At 32.7% G+C, this 24,742-nt stretch overlaps 4 protein-coding genes across 7 annotated transcripts in view; 3 read left to right on the forward strand and 1 right to left on the reverse strand.

Moving 5' to 3' along the window:
* LOC109351525 (cold-regulated 413 plasma membrane protein 1-like) overlaps positions 1-5,391 on the reverse strand; it is a 27,396-nt gene extending 22,005 nt beyond the window's left edge. For both annotated transcript variants that reach the window (XM_019592988.1, XM_019592987.1), the window contains exon 1: positions 5,387-5,391. The gene's annotated coding sequence lies outside the window, so the exon portion shown is untranslated. The remainder of the gene's footprint in view (positions 1-5,386) is intronic.
* Positions 9,983-11,855, forward strand: LOC109352292 (uncharacterized WD repeat-containing protein alr3466-like). The gene is made up of 2 exons (XM_019594214.1): positions 9,983-11,478; positions 11,511-11,855. The coding sequence occupies exons 1-2, from the start codon at positions 10,119-10,121 to the stop codon at positions 11,525-11,527; spliced, it is 1,377 nt and encodes a 458-aa protein (XP_019449759.1). The 5' UTR covers positions 9,983-10,118; the 3' UTR covers positions 11,528-11,855.
* On the forward strand, positions 12,960-17,563 carry LOC109352822 (extra-large guanine nucleotide-binding protein 1-like). Its single transcript, XM_019595014.1, has 8 exons — positions 12,960-13,388; positions 13,529-13,666; positions 13,987-14,061; positions 14,156-14,335; positions 14,877-15,054; positions 15,599-15,837; positions 16,535-16,698; positions 16,866-17,563. Exons 1-8 carry the CDS (start codon positions 12,960-12,962, stop codon positions 17,482-17,484), a joined length of 2,022 nt encoding a protein of 673 aa, XP_019450559.1. The 3' UTR covers positions 17,485-17,563.
* LOC109351528 (extra-large guanine nucleotide-binding protein 1-like) lies at positions 19,407-24,684 on the forward strand. Of its 3 annotated transcripts, none has more exons than XM_019592990.1 (8): positions 19,407-20,698; positions 20,828-20,965; positions 21,300-21,404; positions 21,499-21,678; positions 22,139-22,316; positions 22,680-22,921; positions 23,542-23,705; positions 23,890-24,684. In XM_019592990.1, exons 1-8 carry the CDS (start codon positions 19,676-19,678, stop codon positions 24,506-24,508), a joined length of 2,649 nt encoding a protein of 882 aa, XP_019448535.1. In that variant the 5' UTR covers positions 19,407-19,675; the 3' UTR covers positions 24,509-24,684. The 3 variants fall into 3 exon arrangements, with proteins under 3 accessions (XP_019448535.1, XP_019448536.1, XP_019448538.1); XM_019592991.1 differs by having other exon boundaries at positions 22,683-22,921; XM_019592993.1 differs by having other exon boundaries at positions 22,692-22,921.

Raw genomic sequence — 24,742 nt, forward strand, 5'->3', positions numbered from 1 at the left:
TATATTATAATTTTTTATTGGACAGAGATATAATGAGATACAAAATATAGGACAATTAATCCTCATTGCATATGATTGAAGCGAGGAGTGAGATAAAATCTTGTTACTCTTTTTTTGGTCCCCGAAACGAAAAGGATTTTATCAAGGGATGAGATGTACAAGAAATTAAAAGCGGATTTTAAAGATGGGCATTGGGCATAGATGTAACTATAGAGAAGATATAATAAAATGTCACACTTTCATATGCTTTAGTTTCTCATTCGAATGACATTACATATTTACCTTTACTGTTTCTATGTGATTTGTTGGATAGTGATCTCGGAAGAAATAGCTCTAAATCATATATGCGTATTGATTAGAACTATTAATAAAATAGTGTAATATTCACGTAATATTTATATAAAGATTTATTCATAGTTAGTATATTATTTATTTGTATTTTTATAAAGTCAATAATAATTGAAAATAAATGGTGGATGAAAGACTAACAATGTATAAAACATGTAGATAACCCAAAATAAATTAAATAAACCTTATATTAGCTTAGAGATAAGCACGTAACATTATTATATAGGACTAATGTTTAACGTAGTAGGTTGTCATGACAACACTTGTTGGGGCAGATTTGAGAAAAGGCAGAGTAAAAAAATCATATCCGACTTCTTGCCTAGAACATGTCCTACTATTTTTCCATGCTTTCTTTTCAATTATGTTCACATATATTTTAAAATAAACCATATTCACATAGTTTATTAAAATAAATATCAAACATCTTAAAATAGTAAGAATAATAATTAAATCACATTTTGTACTTCGATCACTTGCAATGGAGAGGATCGTTGTTTATGTAAAAGTGGTGCTTACTTATAACTATAAAAAAAAAACGAGTTTTAATTAATAAAAGTTACATGATTAGAAATATAAGTATCGAGGACCGAGAAGCCTAGTGATACAGCTAATAGCCTAAGACATAGTTAGCAGGTCCTAAGATGTCGGCACTTTCCTGAAGTCATGAATACATAATCTGTGCCGCCCCATGTTTTTGTCTAAAAATATTATTTTTTACTAAATGATACATGTGATGCTAGTTATAAAAAAAAAGATATTTTCTTCCTCAATCTCAAATTTTGTTTTGTCAACCAGCATTTTTTATACTATCATGAAATTCTGATCATTGATGTTTTATTAGTTCTATTTTCAACTCTAATGATCCTGATTCCCGAGACTTGCATTACCCGGGATTTCAGGCAGCAAAGCATATGGACCTCACATTTAATACTCACAATATTTTTGTATTTCTTAGTTGTATATATGAATATATGATGTATGTTTATTGTTCGGTTTTTCTTCTATCTGTATCGAATAGAACATGTTGATCCAAATTTTCATAAAAAATGTAAGATATGAGAAAAAGTGGGAAAAATCATATAAAGTGGTACGAACCAAAACTAACTAAAAGTTGGTGCTTTCCTTCTTCAGGAACGAATTCCATTTTTGATGATAATGCTGAAAATTTGGTACTGTCTTTCTGCCATTTTCATTTCAAGTAGAAGAAGACGAAATAGACCACTTTTATGGGCTTTTGATAAGGGCCTGTTACGTTGGGCTTACAACAGATTCGTACGGTAGAAGTGAGATGAAAGGCCTATATTTATCATTCAATGTATTTGAATCTTCAAATATATTTAATTGACGGAAATGCTTAGTGGGTTGAGTTCAATTTCACCATAGCTTGAGTTAATGGATGGGTTTGGCAGAAGTCAATTCACTCTTTTTGAAAATATATGCAAATATACTGAATTATAATTTTAAAATAAAAATATATATTAATTGAGTTGATAAAGATTCAATTCATGTGATTACTAGCTTCAATTAGGTTATGAATATGAGAATCCTGTTGATGGGTAGCATATTCTTTCATAAGTATCCCAAAAGTTATAAGGTTTGTCACAGTGATGATAAAGCCCCAAGTTCCAATGATGCTTTTCATTAAAAAAATCATAAAATTGAGTCCAACTCCTCTCCAGTACTGGACTCTCCAGTACTGGATTTTAAGGGGAAACAATAAATATAATTTATTTTATTAAAAAATGAGTTAAAATTAGGACTGTTGGATTTTTATTTTTGCCACGTGTCATGTCTTAACATGGTAATGGACTCTCCAGTAATGGAAAGGATCCAAATTCCATAAAATTATAAGGTTCTAATATCTATAAATTTTAAGTGTAAGTATTTTTAAACTATTAGCATCATTACCATTACTCAAAATTACATATATATTTAACATTTAATAATAATTAATATATTAATAATGAATAGTATAAAAATTTGTGCATTATTAGTGCATAAATATTAATCTCAAATTATAATAGTAAGAAGTAAAATTAAAATATGTAAATAATATTGTTCTTGGTTTTGGAGAGGTAAAGTCTGAGTGATTAGTAGCAAGTGGAGTCTTCTTAGTGTCGAGTGAGATGTGCCTAAGAGTGCAGAAGGAGATACCTGAAAAGATTTATGACAATGAAGTCAATATACAAAGTAAATATAAGAACATAGAGTACAAAAGTAAGAGAGTATATAAAAAAATATAACTTCCTTATAAGGGGAAAGTCCCCTATTTATAGTGGAGATGTGTATGGAATATTCCCTTGTAGATTTTGGGGTGACCGACCAAATGGCCTTGTCAGGCTTGCTTCAAACAAGGAGAGGTTGCTTCCCTGTTTTTGACGGCTCTGCTAGGTGTGTACTATGTATTGGGTAGTAGACTTATAACTTGTGTTAAGTTGGGTAGCCGTATGTAGGCCGGTCATACCGCCGTAGAAAAAGCGTAGTAGATAGATAATATGCGACCTATGACAGTCATATGCAATTATCGTAATAGATAAGTGTTAGAGATGGTCTTTTGTGTTATATTATAACTCTTGTCTCGTCCACAATATATCTTTTTAGATAGTCTAGTTGACCAGTCACGATAGGAGACCGTTCACGATGAATTTACTTTGTCTATTCTTGGATTGACAGTTATAACTCTCGTCTCAGCGGTGAAATGTCTTTTTAGATTGGGATTGAATAAATATGTCTTCAAACAAATTATATCAATGTAAAAATATTGGAGGTGCGCTGGCTCATGATCACTTCTTAGTTCCAGCTGCATTCTGAGATATTTTGTTGCAACTGATGCTGTCATTTCCCTGTAAGGAGTTACATACAATGGTTGTTCTATCTGAATATTATGGCTTCTAATTTCACGCTGGTCAACATTTCAACCCACTATATCTGCACTTGACACGTACACTCGAGTTCCTTATTAATATTAACAACATCCTACATAATCACTTCTCATTAAACACATTTTCAACCATAGAGAATTTAATGAATGAAAATAACTCTATTGTTGAAGATAATCCCATCGCATATTAATTAACCATGCAAAGTTAGAATTGTCATAAAACACACGTCGATCTAATCTTCATTCAATCATTGTTGGCTATATTATTTGTTTATGGATTGAAACAAGACCTTGACTTAGCTTCCCAGACACATTGAATTTGGCTAGATGTTTAAGTCATGGTCTATGGGCCAAAGTTAATTGTATAGTGCAAAAAAGAGGTAGCCAAGTGTACAGCACTAATAGTGGTTAGTGGCAACCACGTCTCACGTTTGATTTGGTCATCTTGGACAATTTTGTTTGTTCCAGCGTCCCTTTTGGGAACCCCAACATCATTATGGTTTAATAATGCTGTATCATCACGCCATGTGTATAGCACTAAGATGTTTCATCATTTTCCATCTATAAATGGAAGTTCTAGATCTGCACCCCAATCTTCAGATATTTTTCATTAATAATTGCAACGATCACAAGTTGGGCCTACTTTGAAATAATATTTGTCAAAATTTGAAAATATTGAGCGAATAGGAACTTGGGAAGTGTTAATAGTAGAGTGTGAAATTTATATATTGACAGTATAAAGATTTATTATACTAGAGCGAGCAGGACCCGACCTTACCTGCTCACTTAGTACGGCCTGATCATGGTTGAGTCCGAATAGGGTCGGGTCTGATTGAGTCTAGAGCCGGGTTCGGGTTCCAAAAATAGACCCAGTTAATATTTAGGGTCTGAAAAGGATGATGTTTGTATGTGTTTCTACTCAAATGTGTACATAATGATATCCTTTTAGGCGAAAATATCATTTATTCTTTAATTTTTCCATAATATATACATGAGTAATAATACATATATACATATATCATTTTATATATCAAACTGCATATTCATAATAATAACTAATATTGAGAAGTCTTTATCTAAAATAAGTATGCATTATATTTAATCAGATCTAGGGCCGGGTCGAGTTTAAAGGTTGACCTAGTCGCTATTTGGGGTCGAGTCGAGTTTAAAGATGACTCAATCGCTATTTAGAGTCGGGTTAGCTTCAGGTCTAAAGTCCGGATTCAAAAAAGTAACTCAACCAATATTTAGGGTCGGGTAAGGACAAACCTAAACCCATCCCAACCTGACCACCCCTAACTTATACGAGCTATAAATTTAAGCCATGTATTAAAATGGGTTTAGTTAAGTAACTTTGATTTAACCCAAATTACACACAATCTATTATTCAAATGGAATCTTACACTTTCTGGGTATTCAATTAGGTGTTCATATCTTATACTTTCATCTGTCTACTATTCAAGTAGATTCTTTTTGGCAAATTTGTTATTATGCACCAATTTATATCTCTATCTCAACATATTTTAATTTTATCTACTCTCTGAACTGCTTTCACTAAAATATATTTAAAAGAACATTATAACCATCATTATGTCCAAGTTATATATTGTTATTATATAAATTTATACATAGTCAATAAATGATTCACAATCAATTATCTTACTTATATTTAATAGCAAATTAATGATTAAATAAGAAGGATGAATAATAGAATGACAATGCATATAAAAAAACTATTTTATTGACAATACATATATCATTTCTCTTATATTTTAGGATGCTAGTCGATTATAAATTTTGTATTATTAAATGTGTATCAGTTGTATACTATTCCACACATTTGACTTCATTCAAATAATATGATTGGATTCATATACACGTAACAATATTCAGGTAGAAGAAGAAAAATAAAATAAAAATCCATAAGTTGTTAAAGAACATGGGAAATAGGATAATGCCAAGAGGAACAAACAGCAATGATTGAAATCAATAAATGTGTTGAGGGCAAAGAAGAAGAAGTAGTGGAATAATAGAATATTAGAATATAATATTCTGATGGCAAAGGATAATAGAAGAGTGGGACAATGTCAAAAAGAACATAATTTTCCAATCATTGAAAGGGTTTAACGTACGTGTTGATGATTTCATTAACTTTACCAGCTTCTTAATTAAATCATGTAACAACATTTATTAATTATATTATTTATTGTCCATGTTTAATTATTCTGACTTCTTTTTAAAATATATCTTGAATCGAAAAATGTAATAACTATCCGGGAAATGGTAAATTATGTGAATTGATTTCCTCTTCAAGTAGAAATAATATAAAAATTGATTCAAACTAATTAAATTAATATAATTTTATTTAAGAGTATAATATATATGTAATGACTATCATTTTAATTAATACTTGATACATCATTCATTACTTGTATTTTTTTTATGAATCAATAATGATTAAACATGAATAGTGGATAATATAATGATTGTATATAAAACTCATACAACATTGTCAATACATACATTTTTCTCTTAACAAATTAATGATATAAAATTGGAAAATAAGAGATAAAAAGAGTAATAAATGAAAATATAGTTCAAATTAAAAATAAAACAATCTTTCAATTTAAATTCAAGAATCTTTCAAGCAAGATGAATGAACCAATGTCAACATCAAACCCTTTGACTCGGTATCTTTATACTATTAAGTACATATTATAATGACCAAGTTATAAACTATATATTATACTTCACTACAAGGTGCCTTTACTTATATTTTACAATGTATTTTTTAAGTATATTATAATATTATTATCATATTTAATTGTTTTCAGAATTTTCATAAAAATATTATATTTCATTGATGAATAAGAATAAATAAGATGAAAAATGATAAATACTATGTATATAGAATATAAAATGTCTTATACAGACTATTAATTAGAACTTTTAAAATTTTAGAATGACTTATAATTAGAAGATAAAGAAATATTGTCTATATAAGCTTTACATGGACTACTAAATATTTTGCTTGATTTAATTTGTAAGTGTTTTTTCAGAGAGAAGGAAAAAAATATTAATTATCACTTTCGAAATTCTATAAAATATTATTTACTAATGATACTCTTACTATTGTTGTGGAGAGAGCAAACAATAATGCGAAATAAAGTGAAAAGTTGAATTGTGAATGAGATAATAGGAAAAACAATAACAATCTTAATAAAAACAATAGCAAATCAATGTTGAAAATAAAGAGACAAAGAGTTTTAGGCAAGAATCATGTTTGGATTAGGATGACGTGATTGTTGATTAGTACTTCACTATTTTAGTAGACACAAAATGCAATGAGGAAAAGTAAATTAACTTTAGGGTTCTTTAAACTAAGCCCTCAAGGATGAGGATAATCCATTAAAAGTCATAAAAAAAAATTCTTATCTCTTAAAATATTAAATATTTAGTTTTTTATACATACATATTATTTTTATTCTCCTATGGATAGGTTATTCATATTATTTTTACACACGTCACACTGATATTCCTTAGATTTATAGCAAAATACTAAAAAATAAAATAAAAAACATTTGTTTTGGTGATTATAATGAGAATGTGGACTTGTGAATTATTTGGTTCTGTTGAAACTTTCAAGACAACGTTGTTGAATGGTTTGAGGAGGAGATGTCAGAAGCTGACCTAGTCCACAGTGAGAATAATTTGAGATCTTCTTTATATTTTTCTATTGTGGATCATATTGTGGGACAATATTATATATAGCTGATGATTAGAGATGAGTTGTAATTGATAATAATGTTTTTTCAATATAGAAAAACATTCAAAAGAAAACTATAAATGATATTTTTGGTTGCTATTACATACAACTTGGAAAATAAAAATGTTTGAATGATTGATCTCATGTGAAGTAACCTGTTTCACCTGAATTGAAACTAAATTTCCTTTTCTTTGTCATTATCATCTAGAAAGTTATGATCCACACATGTTAATTTATCATATATAGTATTGATTATCGATTAATTACGCAATAATTATTAATAATAATATGAAAATTTTGGTTTACAAAAATGTATTCTTATGAAATATAACATAGACTTAATTAATTTTGGTGTAAATAACTATAGATCTTGACCAATTAAATAACTATGGCATACAACCCTTTTATGTAAAAGTTATGTTGTCTACTCGTATAAAACAATTATCCATTAACCAACATCTATAATAACAAACCCATCCAAGTTTCAAGTTCAAAATGTGACTATTTGAAACTTTCCAATTTTGCTTGTGTTAAACAATTGAGGAAGGCCTTCAATAGGTACTAGTTCTTGTTGTTATGGGCAAGGTCATATATTTTCACCAACAATCATAAGCTAGCCCTCAAACTATACTAAAGAATAAGTTAAGCCCATTGTGTACCTAACCTTTTTGAGGAGATTCATCATATGGAGCGGGATTATCTGTTCATAGAAAGTTTATGTTCCATATTCCGAATCAATCAATGTTTGCCAAAGTAAAAAATAATACTTCATTTTAATTATATTTTATTAAAGTAATATATTAATTCCACATGTATAAATATAAGTGGAGTGAGACAAGAATGAGGACACCAAGTTAGGACAGATGATCCCCATCCTTGATTTGATACGGTGGGTTGGGGTACCTACCTTGTGGTGATTGCCTTATTGGCAACTTAATTGTTTGCCCTTTTTTCATGGAGTTTCTTGTAAATATCTTTGAAATGTAATATTATATTCTATCTATGGTTCAACAAATGGATAGCTCATATTTTCAATAAAATGCCTAAATATATAAAATAATATTTTTATATTATTTGGAGGAAAATGATTGATTAGAGATAACAATATACTTATTTCTTATTTCTAAAGAGAAGATCCATATTCTCAACAAATATCTTGACTTGACCAACCAAGTTTTTGTCTGTCATATATATGAAAAATTCTCAAATTGTAAAGAAACAAAACAAAACTTTTTTTATACCAAGCAGACAATTTGGGAAAGGAATTAATGTGGCACAGTTGCACGCCTAGTTTTTGTTTGTGGCCGGCTGTGCCATTCATTGCCTTGGAACTTCTCAAAAACTTGCATATATAAGACACCTTATAATATATTTCAAAGCCAATGTCATCCATATTCTATCATCACTAGTATACTTTAATTACTATTTAAATTTCGTTTCCTTTAAAAAGGTTACTTTATTATTCAATAATGTATTAAATACCGCATATTAATTAAAAGCTACAACCATAATAAATGTCTCACATTCATAGTCATATCAATGTATATTAACCCATAATTAACTGCATATTAACTTACTCTCTTAACTTTTAACCCATAATTCAATCGCATACAATATTAGAAACAATGAGTCATAAGGTAGTTTGGTGGTTAAAATAAAATATTTAAGAATTAAAATAAAGGGGATTTGAGTCTCATCATTAATAAATACTAAAATTGTCATAAATCTTATTAATAAATCACAATATCACAAATGTTATAACACTATAACTTTTATAACTATGGTGATGCCATAAACCTGCACCATTTTATATTGTTTATATAATATTCCCATCATTTTATATTGTTTATATAATATTCCAATCTACACTTAGTTAGGATTACCAGCTAGATTTGCATTTGATACGACCATTTAATCAGTTTAATATTAAACTTAGATAAGAATACTAAAATTGTCTTTCGATGAGATATACTACATATATATTTTATTGAACAGCTATAGGTGTATGTATTAGTTTAAGATTATATCGATCAAACCTTTTCAACATTAAACATACCATTGTATAGAGTTAGGTGATCCATTGGAAAAGGCTTTTAAAGATGTCTACATACGTTGAATTACATGGTGAGTTAATGCTGCAAACAAAAGTCAACAAATTTCAAAAGGATAGATAACAGGTTATCTGAGTGCAAAACCATTGGCGTAACATATCAATACAAAAGTATTCATTGAACAACATTTTACACAATGTTATGTACATCCTTTAATTGTTTTAAATAAATAATTTAGATTCAATCCTCTCAAATATTAAAAAGTCTAATACTAAAATATAAGATAAATTCTTTCAAACAACCCATCACCAAAAATGAGGAAAGCATTAAATATCGTCTTACGATAAGCTGAAAAGTTGTTTTGATGATGTGGTGTAGAAGCCAAAATTACACAAACCCTACTTTCCCAAGTATAGAATTTCAAAATATAACATAGCAGTTTTAGTCTAGAAATGGGGAGGAAGTGTTCCAAAAATAAAAGAATATAGAATTTATTATGACAAATTTATTCACAATAAAATAATATTTTTTTCATTAAACAGCTCACTAATCTTCCTTACTTTGCTTGAGTGGAGATCATATTTACATGTTTATGTCTTACCAAACCAATTAAAATGTATTATTCCATTAAATAGAGAAATAATAAATGAATAATTATATTACTTGTTGTATTTGATTAGATAGAAATATAATTTTTTGGGATAAGTGATCTGAGTTCTACTTTGCTTATGAATGGAGATTACTTGTTCCATTTTAAGTGTTCTAATCCAATTAAATATTATTATATAATAAAAATATAATTATAAAAATATAAAATAACTTTTGTATATTAGTTGTTGGAGTGTAATCGACAGAGGACAAGAAACATAGCACTTCCACGTGTCCTCCACCCCACTCTTATTCTTTTTTCTCTATATATAAACGCATCCCCCCAACTTCTCACCCAGCTTTTCCTTCATTCTATTTCGCTATAAACCTCAAACACAGCCTTATCCACAATATATCTCTCTCCACTTGTAAAATATTAAAAAAGCATAGTACAATAGAATCTTGTTAGTTCTGTTCATATTGAATGAAAAACGCAAGAGTTGGAAGTGGCACCATGTTAGTAGAAGATCAAAACGCGTATCACAGAAAAAAACTTGTAGCCATTATTTTGAACTCCGATCCAACGTCCCTCTATGACGACGATGACTTCTCAAACCAACGTCATAGCATTGCCACCGCCACAACAACCGGTAGTAGCAACAATACCTCTCCTTTGATTATGTCACCATGGAACCAAGACTCTTCATCTCCATGGTCTTCAATCGCTTCTGCTATCAACCACTACGACGACAACGGCGACAGCAACCGCAACAACTTGGAAAACGACCTCATCGGATCCCTTGTTCGTGAAGAGGGACACATATACTCATTGGCGGTTTCGGGGGACTTGTTGTACACGGGTTCAGACAGCAAGAATATTAGGGTTTGGAAACATATGAACGACTACACGGGTTTCAAATCAAGCAGTGGCTTGATCAAAACAATTGTTATCTCCAATGAGAAAATCTTCACTGGTCATCGAGATGGAAAGATCCGTGTTTGGAAGGCCTCAAATAAGAACCCTAGAAGGTACAAACGCGTTGGAAGCTTGCCTAAATTCAAAGACTACGTCAAGAGTTCAATGAATCCAAAGAATTACGTCGAAGTCCGTCCGAAACGAAACGCGGTAAAGGTGAAGCACTTCGATGCCGTTTCGAGTTTAAGCTTGGACGAGGAAGAAGGGTTGTTGTACTCAGGGTCGTGGGATAAAACTCTCAAGGTTTGGCGCGTGTCTGATTCAAAGTGCGTGGAGTCAATTCAAGCTCACGATGATTCGGTCAACGCAGTTGTGTCAGCGTTGGGGGGAATCGTGTTCACTGGTTCAGCGGACGGAACGGTAAAGATGTGGAAGAGAGAATCAAAGGGAAAGAAAACGAAGCACGAGTTAGATAGAATTCTCTTGAAACAAGAAAACGCTGTGACTTCTTTGGCAGTTAACAGTTTATCAACGGTTATTTATTGCGGTTCCTCTGACGGGTTGGTTAACTACTGGGATCGTGATTTTAAGAACAACGAACTCACTCACGGCGGCGTATTGAACGGCCACAACCTCGCGGTGCTGTGTCTGGCGGCGGCGGGGAGCAATCTTGTTTTCAGTGGGTCCGCAGATAAGAATGTTTGTGTCTGGAAACGAGAGGAGAGTGGGTCCCACTCATGCCTTTCGGTTTTGACGGGCCACACGGGACCGGTTAAGTGCATCGCGGTTCAGGAAGAACCTGAGCGATGTAACGACGGCGTTCAGCGCTGGACGGTTTACACTGGGAGTTTGGATAAGTCGGTGAAGGTGTGGCGCGTGAATGACCACGTGCCTGATAAGAAGAGGATCCAAATCTGGGAAGATAGTGACCCCACCTATGATTCTTCCCCGCGTGTAAAACTAAAACCTGCAAGTGATGATGGGAAGAGTAATGCTAGTAACAGCTTCAATAGCATAATGTCAGAACACGCGCCAAGTCTTAGCGGCGGCGCGTGCTATGATTCCCTTGTCACAGCAAATACAATTAGCAGTGGCAGCAATGGGAACAGCTACCAAAACAGGAGGAGGTTGTAGAATTAGGATTTTTTTAAGGGTCTTGATTTTTATGTCATCTTTGTGCGTTCATTATGCACATTAATTATTGCTTGTAAAAGATAATGTACAAAAAAGTATTAAGGTTTGGATGTATATAAAAAATTGTAAAGGCAATAAGAAAGAAAGGGGTGACACTTTCTCCTTTGAATGAAAGTGGTGCTCACCCGGGGCCACGGAATTTTGGAGGGTAGGTGATAATAGGGAAGAGTCCAGGTTAATGGAAAATAATACATATTGATATTTATATATTTTTTATTTAAAATGATATTATATTTTTATTCTTAATATATAAAAGAAATAGTTATTTGTCTCTTCATTACTTATTACGATTGCTTAGGCCTGAAGTAAAATGGACCAGTTTGTTTCATTCCCTAGGAGAACACGGACCAATTCAATTCAATTTGGCTGTTTATGTGGTTGAGTTAGATTCCTGCCTCGTACGTGAGGGACTATAATTGCCGAGGAATGAAAGGTTACCTTAATTTTGTGTTTTTTTAATTGGTTTTAAGGTAGAGCCATTATTAGACATGAAAGCTATGCAATATGGTTGCTACTTGTAGTAGTCTAGCTGTTTCTTTCGGATGAATTAGAGTTTGTAATATGGTTTTCAATAGCTTGTGAATATTGCATCTAAATAAATTAGCTTGTACTTGGGGCGTTTTGTTTCAAATTTTTGAACTTGAATCTTTAACTGGTGTTTGTATGGCATTATTTACATTTCCCTTAACGGAGTAATAGATATAGTTGGTTGTTCCGATAGGAGGCTACACTTGAAAAAAACATTCTAAACTAGAGTATCCAAATTTGTTATAGTCGAGATTTAGATTCCTTTTGTTGCGTATTGGGACTCAGAACAAGTAGTAAGGGACTCGAGATAGTCTTTATTTGCTCTATTGGGAGCCCAATACCATTTCACACTTAGTTGTGACTTGTGTTGAACTTGTTCGAGAGTTAACACAAAAAAGGTAGAATGCATTTTAATTAAGGGAAGTATTTTTAAGCACTTCTTAACATCATAAGAGCATAATAAATTCGACTCCAAAATCTTTATTTTCCCAGTCAGTTATATATTATTATATTGTTATTGGTGGATAACTAGCTAAATTATAAGGAAATTTAAAAGATGGTGTATAATGACAATTAAGGAGGAGTCACATCTTTTATCATAAACATTCTACCACTCTATATAATCTTTGTTTTTTTTTCATTGGTCTAAAAATTAAAAATATATTAACTTATAATTTGTAAGTTATTATGATCCATGCTCATTCCTTAGCCACACAACCAACCAAAAGGGTAAAAGACTCTTCAGTTGACTTGTATGTGAAGCTATTGTTAATACTATTTGTGGTATTCCCTGAGAGAGAGGTTTGCATTGTTTGCAGTGCCAAGTATTGTCGGAACTGTGTGGTTAGAGCAATGGGGTGTATGCCTCAAGGTAGAAAATGTGTTACCGGCACTGGTTATGGGATTAATGAGAACAAGAGGAAAATCCTTGGCAAGTTTTTTAGGATGCTCAAACACTTATTGTCTGGTTTGGAAGTTAAACAAATCATGTTTCTTGTGAATGCTGAACCTCTTGATTGGGATCAGCTCATGTTGCTTCTAAAATGCCCAAACCCACCAAAAGGATTGAAACCAGGTCGCTATTGGTATGATAGAACAACAGGGTTTTGGGGAAAGGTGAAAAACAAAAACAAAAACAAAACTTTGTTTTTCTCTTTGATTTGAATTTTAAATACAGATTAGTATCTTCATGAACTTGACTTTTGTTGTTATTTTACAAGTAAAGCTCAAATCTGGTGTGCTCTTTGAATGCACAGGAAGGTCAACGCCCAAGTCAAATCATCAGCCCCCAACTAGATATTGGGGGTCGCTTGATGATAAATGCAAGTGGTGGAAAGACAAATGTAATCGCAAATGGTCGACGGGTTTCTAAAGAAGAGCTACTCGTCCTCAAGGTTTTGTTGTGCTAACACAATTATATATTCATATTTGAGTAAATCGTCAATTTAGTTTTCGAAAGACATGGTGTCATTACTGATAAATGGGTTCTTGAAAGTTTTTTATCACTGTTTAAGTCCATAAAATATTTAAAATGTCCCCATTTTAGTCCTCTAAGGCTCTAACCTTACATTGTTTTTAATCTTCTTAGGACTTAAGTGATGACACAATAATTTTTTATACTGAATAGATGGTTTACTGTTCATATTATAACTGACTGTGTGATTTAGTGCATTTTATGTTAAACCAAAGTGTTGCCTTGATTGGTTGTTTGCAGTTGGCAGGAGTGACTGCTGATGGATCAAACATGGAAGTTGGACAGAAGTATATCAAGGGACGTATATGGGATAAGGTGATTTATTTGTAGATTCCATGTTGCTATGCTTGGTTTTTTCTTGTTATAGTTATAACCACTCATCAATATTTTTGTATGTACCTTTTAACAGGTTGGAACTAAGCTTGCTTGCGCAATTCTATCATTACCGGTCCCTTCTAATTCGGCGACGCCTTCTGGCGAAGAAGAAAATATGAACAAAGTTAGGCCAGACAACCTTCCAACGAAAATGCTTTACAAATTTCTACTTGTTGGTTCTGTCAAGTCCGGAACAAGTACTATATTTAAACAGGTAGGAACATTGCTGCTAGGGGCCGGGGAAATCATTTTGCCTTTGACTCATGTCATATTTACTTATCCGCACATGACGTTCATAGCTGTAGATAGTGCATATATTGGTATTCCCTCCTCTGCTCTCTGCAAATTTCCCATCAAATATAGTACTAGATATAGAGCTTGCCTGAAAACTAAGTTAAATTAGTTTGAGTTTACAGCAAAATGTATTCATGATGCCTAGAATGCTTCCCTTTTAAAGCTGCTATTTTTCTCTATAATATTTGTTCTAGAAAATGTAGCCGCACAATTTATGAATGTTTTATGTCTAATGTCAAATTTAGAGCATGAACACTTCAGTACTTGATTCTTGTAAGTTGTAACTGTAAGTCACATTGCTAGGAGTCTACTTACAAGCTTAATTTGTATCTCATGAATTGCTTCTTCATATGAATTCTCCAAGTTTGGAATTTTTTGGCTGACAATATATGAAGTCGACTAATTTTTACTTATTTAAAGCCTTGATATCGTTCACACTAAGGACTGTATCTTTATTGCAGTGCAAACTTCTGTATAATGTTCCTTTCTCTGAAAGTGAGTTCCAAAATATCAAGTTGGTAATCCAGACCAATTTGTATACCTACATTGCTATACTTCTTGAGGAGCGTGAAAATTTTGAAGAAGAGACTTTGTTGGAGAATAGGAAAAGACAGCACGTAAACGAATCCACTTCATCTGGTAATTTTTTTTCTTTGGATAAATAGTTAATTTAATGTCATGTATCCCTTTGGGGTTTGGATAATGTATTCTGCAGCATTTCTAATTTAAACTTTTTTGTGGACAATGTAGCTTTTTAGACTTATAAATAAAATGGCTTTATCCATTCGACCATTCTTTGACAATGTTGATAACAAGAGTGGGAGTGTTGTTAACTATTCTATGGTTTCATTACCACCTTTTTGGTACAGAAAAATGGTAGTCTATATTATGTTATTTGGCATCATTCAAGGACTGTTAGGTTATGAAATACAACCCAACAGACCAGTAAAGAGTAGAGAGAGATAGGGAAAAACGATCCAATATTGTTGAAAGAATTCTGAAATTAATCAAGAAGGAAACCTTCTTACAATGGTGAACGCTTAACAAAAATCCAATCGTCTAATGCTTAATCCTAACATAATGAGAATCCTATTATTTAAATTATTCTGATGTTGAGTGATGCTTCTGACTACATAAATTTTGCTGATAAAAAAAGGAGTCGTTAATTTATAGTTTGCAACAGGCAATACGGGTGGGATTAACACGACAACCTATTCCATTAGCTCAAGACTGAAAGGTCTATCAGACTGGCTAGTCAAATGCGTGGTGTCAGGTAACTTGGCTGCAATATTTCCAGCTGCTACTCGTGAATATGTGCCTCTCATGGAGGAGCTGTGGAAGGATCCAGCCATTAAGGCCACTTACAACAGGATAAATGAACTAAAAGTGCTCCCTAGAAGTGCAAGTTATTTTCTAGACCAGGTAAGTTGCCATGTTATCATCACAAGATTATTCGAGATTTCATGTTCACATAACTGATTCCTGTTGTCAATATTAATGCACCTTTCTTTCTTCTATGAAGATTTTCTGGTTATACTGAATTTGCTGTTTTTCTATACTTGTTCTGTTAAGGGATAGAGTTTGGAATTTTGCATCATTGATTTATCACAATTAATAGGTTATAACTGGGGGTCTATAACTATATAATTGCTGCTTTTCTTCACATCTTTCTCTTTTATTCCATATGCACACCTTGTGTTTCAATAAGGCACAAGGCAATATAAGATAACCAATTATGTAAATCCATGCAGGGGAAGAAAAAACTTCAAGTGGATAGAATTTATGATTTTCAAATCAATAATTTGATAGCTAAAACAATATGTAACTAAATTTCTATGTCGTTAAATTGCTTGTCTATGTCATAAGATGGTGAGCGTTGATGAAACAGGAAGGTTGTTTGTCTTGTGTCTTTGAGGTCATATGTTCAAATCGTGTAAACAATCTCTTCACTTGCTAGGATAAGGTTGCATACATCTAACCTCTCTAGACATTACTATGTGGGAGCCTCATACACTTGGCCACATTTTTTTAGTAAATTGTTTTGTCATGAACATGGCAAGTGCATCACATCACAGAACACTAGGTATTCATCAATGTCTAAATATTTCTCTGGATGCAGGCTGTTGAGATATCCAAGATAGACTATCAACCCTCTGACATGGACATCTTGTATGCTGGGGGAATAACCTTATCCAACAGCCTTGCTTCCATGGAATTTTCCTTTCCTGTGTCACGTGCTGAAGACTCTTTGGACCCCGAGTATAGACATGATCCTTCTCTAAGGTCAGCTCTCATGATAATCTTATTTTAGTTCCAAACCAAAATGCTAGCTGATATCACAATACACATTATTTTAATGGATGAAACCGATTTGGCGATGTACTTGCTATGATTTATCGAATATCGAATATCCATCATTTTCATACCATAACTTTATGTTGTGCTTATAGATATCAAATAATCAGAGTACATCCAACAAGCCTAGGAGAAAACTGCAAGTGGTTGGACATGTTTGAAGACACAGATACTGTTCTATTCTCAGTGGCCTTAACTGACTATGATGAGTACACTATAGACAGTAATGGAGTTGCTACCAACAAAATGCTAGCAGCCAAGAACCTCTTTGAAAAAATCATTACTCACAAAGCATTCAATAACAAGAAATTCCTCTTAATACTGACTAAATTCGATCTACTCGAGGAAAAGGTTGAAACCATACCTCTAACAAGATGCGAATGGTTTAGTGATTTCAATCCGGTTATAAGCCACAATGAAAAGACAAGCAGTAGTAGTAGCAGTAGGAGTAGTATTGTTAACAATACTAATAGCCCGCCATTAGCACAACGTGCTTTTCAATATATAGCTATGAAGTTTAAGAGATTGTTCCGTTCTGTTACTGAAAGGAAGCTGTTTGTTTCACTGGTTAATGGTTTGGAACCTGATACTGTTGATGAAGCTGTGAGATATGCAAGAGAGGTTAGTGTGTGGGAAAAATGGGACCCCTCTTTCAAAAATGAGAAGTCTGAGATAACTACTACAACCATTGATCCTGAAGGAAGCTCCTCATGATTTTTTCCTCTACTGAATGATATTACAAGGGCTGTTCCTGTATAAACACAGATCTATAAAGAGCTCAGAAAATTTGACTGCAGATTTATGAAGTTGGACTACAAATAGAGTGTAATATATATGCCAAGTAAGTATAAAGTTTTATGAAAGGCAAATATGGTTGCCACTTGTAGTAGTCTGTATATTTAGGATGAATTAGAGTTTGTATTATGGTTTTCAATAGCTTGTGAATATATCCATCTAAATAAACTAGCTTTGTACTTGGGGTGTTTTGCCACACTGTAGACCTTTAAACTTTGTCAAGCATAGTTGTTGGATGCACAAGCTTTGCTACTTAGAGTATAATGATTTATTTACCGTAACTATATTATCAATCATTCATTTATATTATTTTTTCTGAACAGTGAATGATAATTGAAAATGAATAATGGGTGATGAACTAATAATATACAAAATTTCTACACCATCAATGCAAACAAATAATACAGATATCACAGATTAATATCTTATAAGTAAGCATTATTGAGAAAATATAATTGTATATCCTTTATATGGATAAAGTTCCAGAGTAGCACAACCCATACCCCCACTGTCAAACTTGTTTTGGTTAGAACACTGATTTTCGTGGACCTAAGTTACATATACAGATAATACATCTAATTACAACTTAAATAAATTAAAATCAAACTTCTCTTAGAAGCTTAATCTTTTTGTTTTTTTACTGGCCGAGTTGAGAACATAAGTGGGCAATTAAGCTGATGAATATGACAGTGATATTTTGATTTGTTAATAGTTTCTGACTTATATCAGTTGTATGTTATATCCATTGATTGCAGGGTTTATTGGTAGATAATGAGTTAATTTATAAGGAAACTAGAAAAATGGTGTATAATGATCTATTAGATTATAAGTAACATAATCAATTTATTTGTAATTTTTTCCACTTCAAGTGTAATAAAAGACTTGTTTCAATAAATTACAAGTTTGTGAGATTACATTCGATAAAATTTATGAGTTAATTTATGGCATATCTTATATTATTTTGTATATAACTTATCATATAATCTTATCATATATTTTGGACTCCATTAGTTAGATTTTCAACTTTCTACTCTAACTTATAATATTGTCTATAGTTTTAGAAGCTAAAGTGTATAGAGTGTCATAATTTATGTTTTATAAAGTAGATTTTGTGGTATTTTGTTTGAAATTTATATTTTGCATAGCCAATTGTACAAAAACAAATTATTTATTTTATTTAATAATTTTAAGTAATAATATATTCACATCAATATTATATTTATATGATTGTTAATATATTGTAAACTTTATTTTACTTTTAACTTTTCTTTTTATGACTTAATTAATTATATGGAATGTTTTAAATTATATGTAATTTACAATGGTGAGAATGAGGTTGAACTTTTAACTCAATAAAACTTGATAATAGTATACAGGCCAATCAAATTAACCTCCACACATTAGCTCTATACTAATAAGAGTCTTAAAATGTAGGTTAAGAATATCTACATAATTGATTAATCTAGTTATATTCTCATCCAAGTCACGACCCAATTGAATTCAATGTTAAGAAAAATAGTCCTATCAAATTAAAAAACAATTTTAAACTAAGTTTCACTCAAACCAAACACACTCAATCGTGTAACAGACACATTCTTGTACTCAAGAAACTCAACTACATATACTACTACAAAGTCAAAACGAAGACTTCCACTTAAACGAAAGAGGAAAATGATTTTCTTCATAAATGGACCCGAAAGATAAGTTAATTTTCTCATATTAAAATGACAAAAAATATGATTTCACGATAAATATATTATTATATATTATATTTTGTATCAATCGTTAGAGAGAAGTTTTCCTTAGTGACGTGTTGAGTTTGAAATATTCCAAGACGACTTAGTTTTCCATTTGTTTGGAATTTCCATTCAAACTTGAAACGCGTTTCATTACACACACTCTGTCTCTGGTCTTCTTCCTTTACTTTACTATTATGATGACTTCATTCTTCTTTTTTCTCAACTTTCATTCTTCTTTTTTAAGTCCATCATCATTCTTCTTTCACATCACTCTTATTGCTTCATGGGTTTTCCCAAAAATAACATCTTTTTTCATGGGCTTCAACTTTTTTAGAACACTAAGAGTAAATTGAGTGTGTTTTTGAATCATCATGGCTTTACTTCTGAAAAAACTGCGACCTGTTGTGTCTTCTTCTTCAGTTCATGATGATAGCAGTGATTACAGTGTTGAGTATTCTTTTGCTGAAGAGTACAAAGGTCCACCTTTGAGTCATTCAATCCCTCAAGTTCATCCTTTCAAACTTGACCAAATCCCAATTGCGAATATAGCTTCTTTTCGCCATGGTCACTTCTCTGTCCCTGTTATTCAACCTTTCAGTAAAAAAACCAATACTACACTTTCTGTTCATGATGATAAACAACAACACAATACAGGGTTTCATGATGAAAATGAAATGAATCCAATTTCCACCAATTCCAACACAACAGAATCGGGTTCGGGTTCAGGTTCGGGTTCAAGTTCTCTTTCTGTTTCTTGTGAGATATTTCCATGCAGAGAAGAAGATAATGAAATTGAAAACAATATTTCTTCTAGTCCAAGACATGAAAACCGGCATTCTATTGTGACTTTTCGCGACCCCGAGTCTAATTGCGCTATACATGATGAAGGGATTGTTGATTATGAAGGTGGAAGTGGAAGCAATAGTGGTAGTAGTACACCTGATCATGTGAGAGTGAAACCACATGCTGTGAGAAATGGGCAGAAAGGGTCCTGCTACCGGTGCCTTAAAGGGTATCGTCTTACTGAGAGAGAGGTTTGCATTGTTTGCAGTGCGAAGTATTGCCGGAACTGTGTGCTTAGAGCAATGGGGTCCATGCCTCAAGGTAGAAAATGTGTTACTTGCATTGGTTATAGGATTGATGAGAACAAGAGGAAAAGCCTTGGCAAGTTTTCTAGGATGCTCAAACACTTGTTGTCTAGTTTGGAAGTTAAACAAATCATGAATGCTGAGATGGTTTGTGAAGCAAATCAAATACCACCTGAGAAGATTCTTGTGAATGCTGATCCTCTTGATTGGGATCAGCTCATGTTGCTTCTAAGATGTGCAAACCCACCAAAAGGATTGAAACCAGGTTGCTATTGGTATGATAGAACATCAGGGTTTTGGGGAAAGGTAAAAAGCAAAAACTTTGTTTATCTCTTTGATTTGAATTTTGAATGCAGATTAGTATCTTCATGAACTTGACTTTTGTTGTTATTTTACAAGTAAAACTCAAACCTGGTGTGCTCCTTGATTGTACAGGAAGGTCAACGGCCAAGTCAAATTATCAGCCCCCATCTTGATATCGGCGGTCGCTTGCTGATAAATGCAAGTGGTGGAAAGACAAATGTAATCGTAAATGGTCGATTAGTTTCTAAAGAAGAGCTATTGATACTCAAGGTTTTGTTGTGCTAACACCATTATATATTCATATTTGAGTAAATCGTCAATTTAGTTTTCGAAAGATATGGTGTCAGGTTCTTGAAAGTTTTTTATCACCAATTAAGTCCGTAAAATATTTAAAATGTTCCTGTGGATCATTTAAGGACTTAACTCACCATTTAAGTCTGCTAAGGCTCTAAACTAACATTGTTTTTAATCTTCTTAGGACTTAATTGGTGACACCATAATATTTTATATTGAATTGATGGTTTACATTTCATATTATAAGTGATTGTGTGATTTAGAATCTGTTATGTTAAACCAAAGTGTTGCCTTGATTGTTTGTTTGCAGTGGGCAGGAGTGCCTTGTGAAGGAAACCCTGACTTTTGGATGACTGCTGATGGATCATACATGGAAGTTGGACAGAAGAATATCAAGGGACGTATATGGGATAAGGTGATTTATTTGTAGATTCCATGTTGCTATGCTTGGTTTTTTCTTGTTATAGTTATAACCACTCATCAATATTTTTGTATGTACCTTTTAACAGGTTGGAACTAAGCTTGCTTGCGCAATTCTATCATTACCGGTCCCTTCTAATTCGGCGACGCCTTCCGGCGAAGAAGAAAATACGAATAAAGTTAGGCCAGACAACCTTCCAATGAAAATGCTTTACAAATTTCTACTTGTTGGTTCTGTCAAGTCTGGAACAAGTACTATATTTAAACAGGTAGGAACATTGCTGCTAGGGGGAAATCATTTTGCCTTGTACTTATGTCATATTTACTTTTTTGCACATGATGTTCATAGCTGTAGAATAGTGCATATATTGGTATTCCCTCCTCTGCTCTCTGCAAATTTCCCATCAAATATAGTACTAGATATAGAACTTGCCTGAAAACTAAGTTAAATTAGTTTGAGTTTACAGAAAAATGTATTCATGATGCTTAGAATGCTTCCCTTTTAAAGCTGCTATTTTTCTCTATAATATTTGTTCTAGAAAATACAAAAGCACAATTTATGAATGTTTTATGTCTGATGTCAAATTTAGAGCATGAACACTTCAGTACTTGATTCTTGTAATTGCTTGTTCATATGAATTCTCCAAGTTTGGAATTTTTTGGCCGACGATTTTAAACTTAGTTAAAGCCTTGATATTGGTAACACTAAAGACTGTATCTTTATTGCAGGGCAAGCTTCTGTATAATGTTCCTTTCTCTGAAAGTGAGCACCAAGATATCAAGTTGGTAATCCAGACCAATTTGTTTACCTACATTGCTATACTTCTTGAGGAGCGCGAAAATTTTGAAGAAGAGAGTTTGTTGGAGAATAGGAAAAGACAACATTTGAATGAATCCACTTCATCTGGTAATTGTTTTTCCTTGGATAAATAGTTAATCTAGAGTCATGTATCTGTTTGGAGTCTGGATAATGTATTCAGCAGCATTTCTTTAAGCTTATCCATTCAATCCTCCCTTGACAATGTTGATAATGAGAGTAGGAGTGTTGTTAACTATTCTAGGATTTCATTACCAACTTTTCGGTACAGAAAAAAATGTAGTCTATATTATGTTATTTGGCATCACTCAGGGACTCACTGAATTTGTTTCTGATGTTGAGTGATGCTTTTGACTACATAAGCTGTCATGAATTTGTTGAAATGATTTTCATTCTAGTAAGAAGTCATTAATTTGCCGATAAAAAAAGGAGTCATTAATTTATAGCTTGCAGCAGGGAATGAGGGTGAGATTGATACAACGATCTATTCGATTAGCTCAAGACTGAAAGGTCTATCAGATTGGCTAGTGAAATGCATGGTGGCAGGTAACTTGGCTGCAATATTTCCAGCTGCTACTCGTGAATATGCGCCTCTCGTGGAGGAGCTGTGGAAGGATCCAGCCATTCAGGCCACTTACAACAGGAGAAATGAACTAAAAATGCTCCCTAGAAGTGCAAGTTATTTTCTAGACCGGGTAAGTTGCCATGTTATCAATTATCATCACAACATTATTCAATATTTTATACTCACATGTCTGATTCCTGTTGTCAATATTGATGCACCTTTCTTTCTTCTATGAAGGTTTTCTGTTTCTGCTTAGTTTGCTGTTTTTCTATACTTGTTCTGTTAAGGGATAGAGTTTGGAATTTTGCATCATTCATTTATCACAATTAATAGGTTATAATTAGGGGTCTAAAACTATATAATTGCTGCTTTTCTTCACATCTTCCTCTTTTATTCCCTTATGCACATCTTGTGTTTCAATAAGGCACAAGCCTATGTAAGATAACCAATTCAGTGAGAATTTGGTATTGATATTATGTAAATCCATGCAGGGGAAGAAAAATCTTAAAGTTGATAGAAAAATGATTTTCCAATCAATAATTTGATAGCTAAAACAGCATGTAACTAAATTTTCATGTTGTTAAATTGTTCTTTGTCATGAGAGGGAGAACCTTTGCGCAACGAAAAAGTTGTTTGCCTTGTGAGTTGTGACTTTGAGGTTATAGGTTCAAATCATAGAAACAACTTTTTCCGCATCACATCACAGAACACTAGCTATTCATCAATGTCTAAATATTTCTTTGGATGCAGGCTGTTGAGATATCCAAGATAGACTATCAACCATCTAACATGGACATCTTGTATGCTGGGGGAATAACCTTATCCAACAGCCTTGCTTCCATGGAATTTTCTTTTCCTGTGTCACGTGCTGAAGACTCTTTGGATGCTGAGTTTAAACATGATCCTTCTCTAAGGTCAGCTCTCTTTCCATTCAGTTTAACATGTTACTGATAATGCATCACTTTTGAATTGAGCTCAAATGTATTCAACATCAAGTGATAATCTTATTTTAGTTCCAAACCAAAATGCTAGCTAATATCAGTAACGAATATCGAATATCCATCATTTTCATACCATAACTTTATGTTGTGCTTACAGATATCAAATAATCAGAGTACATCCAACAAGCCTAGGAGAAAACTGCAAGTGGTTGGACATGTTTGAAGACACAGATACTGTTCTATTCTCAGTGGCCTTAACTGACTATGATGAGTACACTATAGACAGTAATGGAGTTGCTACCAACAAAATGCTAGCAGCCAAGAACCTCTTTGAAAAAATCATTACTCACAAAGCATTCAATAACAAGAAATTCCTCTTAATACTGACTAAATTCGATCTACTTGAGGAAAAGGTTGAAACCATACCTCTAACAAGATGCGAATGGTTTAGTGATTTCAATCCGGTTATAAGCCACAATGAAAAGACAAGCAGTAGTAGTAGCAGTAGGAGTAGTATTGTTAACAATACTAATAGCCCGCCATTAGCACAACGTGCTTTTCAATATATAGCTATGAAGTTTAAGAGATTGTTCCGTTCTGTTACTGAAAGGAAGCTGTTTGTTTCACTGGTTAATGGTTTGGAACCTGATACTGTTGATGAAGCTGTGAGATATGCAAGAGAGGTTAGTGTGTGGGAAAAATGGGACCCCTCTTTCAAAAATGAGAAGTCTGAGATAACTACTACAACCATTGATCCTGAAGGAAGCTCCTCATGATTTTTTCCTCTACTGAATGATATTACAAGGGCTGTTCCTGTATAAACACAGTTATAGTTATATAAAAGTTAAGAAATTTTGAGTACAGATTTATGAAGATGGACCCCAAATAATAGTTTGGGATTAGAGTGTACGATAAATATAACATTAACTTAGTGACCAAATAATAGTTTGATTACACCCTGCTTGTCCATGACAATGGCCATGTAAATTAATTTACTGCAAGATACACAA

The sequence above is a fragment of the Lupinus angustifolius genome, chromosome LG07, assembly GCF_001865875.1.
Source record: "Lupinus angustifolius cultivar Tanjil chromosome LG07, LupAngTanjil_v1.0, whole genome shotgun sequence".
NCBI lineage: Eukaryota > Viridiplantae > Streptophyta > Magnoliopsida > Fabales > Fabaceae > Lupinus > Lupinus angustifolius.

Bases quoted from the DNA above. Each gene is read 5' to 3' on its own strand.
- LOC109352822 (XM_019595014.1), top strand. From the start codon at position 12,960: ATGATCCATGCTCATTCCTTAGCCACACAACCAACCAAAAGGGTAAAA. The intron at 15,838-16,534 runs GTAAGTTGCCAT...CTCTGGATGCAG, and splicing joins CAAGTTATTTTCTAGACCAG to GCTGTTGAGATATCCAAGAT. The intron at 16,699-16,865 runs GTCAGCTCTCAT...TTGTGCTTATAG, and splicing joins AGACATGATCCTTCTCTAAG to ATATCAAATAATCAGAGTAC.
- LOC109352292 (XM_019594214.1), top strand. From the start codon at position 10,119: ATGAAAAACGCAAGAGTTGGAAGTGGCACCATGTTAGTAGAAGATCAA.
- LOC109351528 (XM_019592990.1), top strand. From the start codon at position 19,676: ATGGCTTTACTTCTGAAAAAACTGCGACCTGTTGTGTCTTCTTCTTCA. The intron at 20,966-21,299 runs GTTTTGTTGTGC...GTTTGTTTGCAG, and splicing joins AAGAGCTATTGATACTCAAG to TGGGCAGGAGTGCCTTGTGA. The intron at 22,922-23,541 runs GTAAGTTGCCAT...CTTTGGATGCAG, and splicing joins CAAGTTATTTTCTAGACCGG to GCTGTTGAGATATCCAAGAT.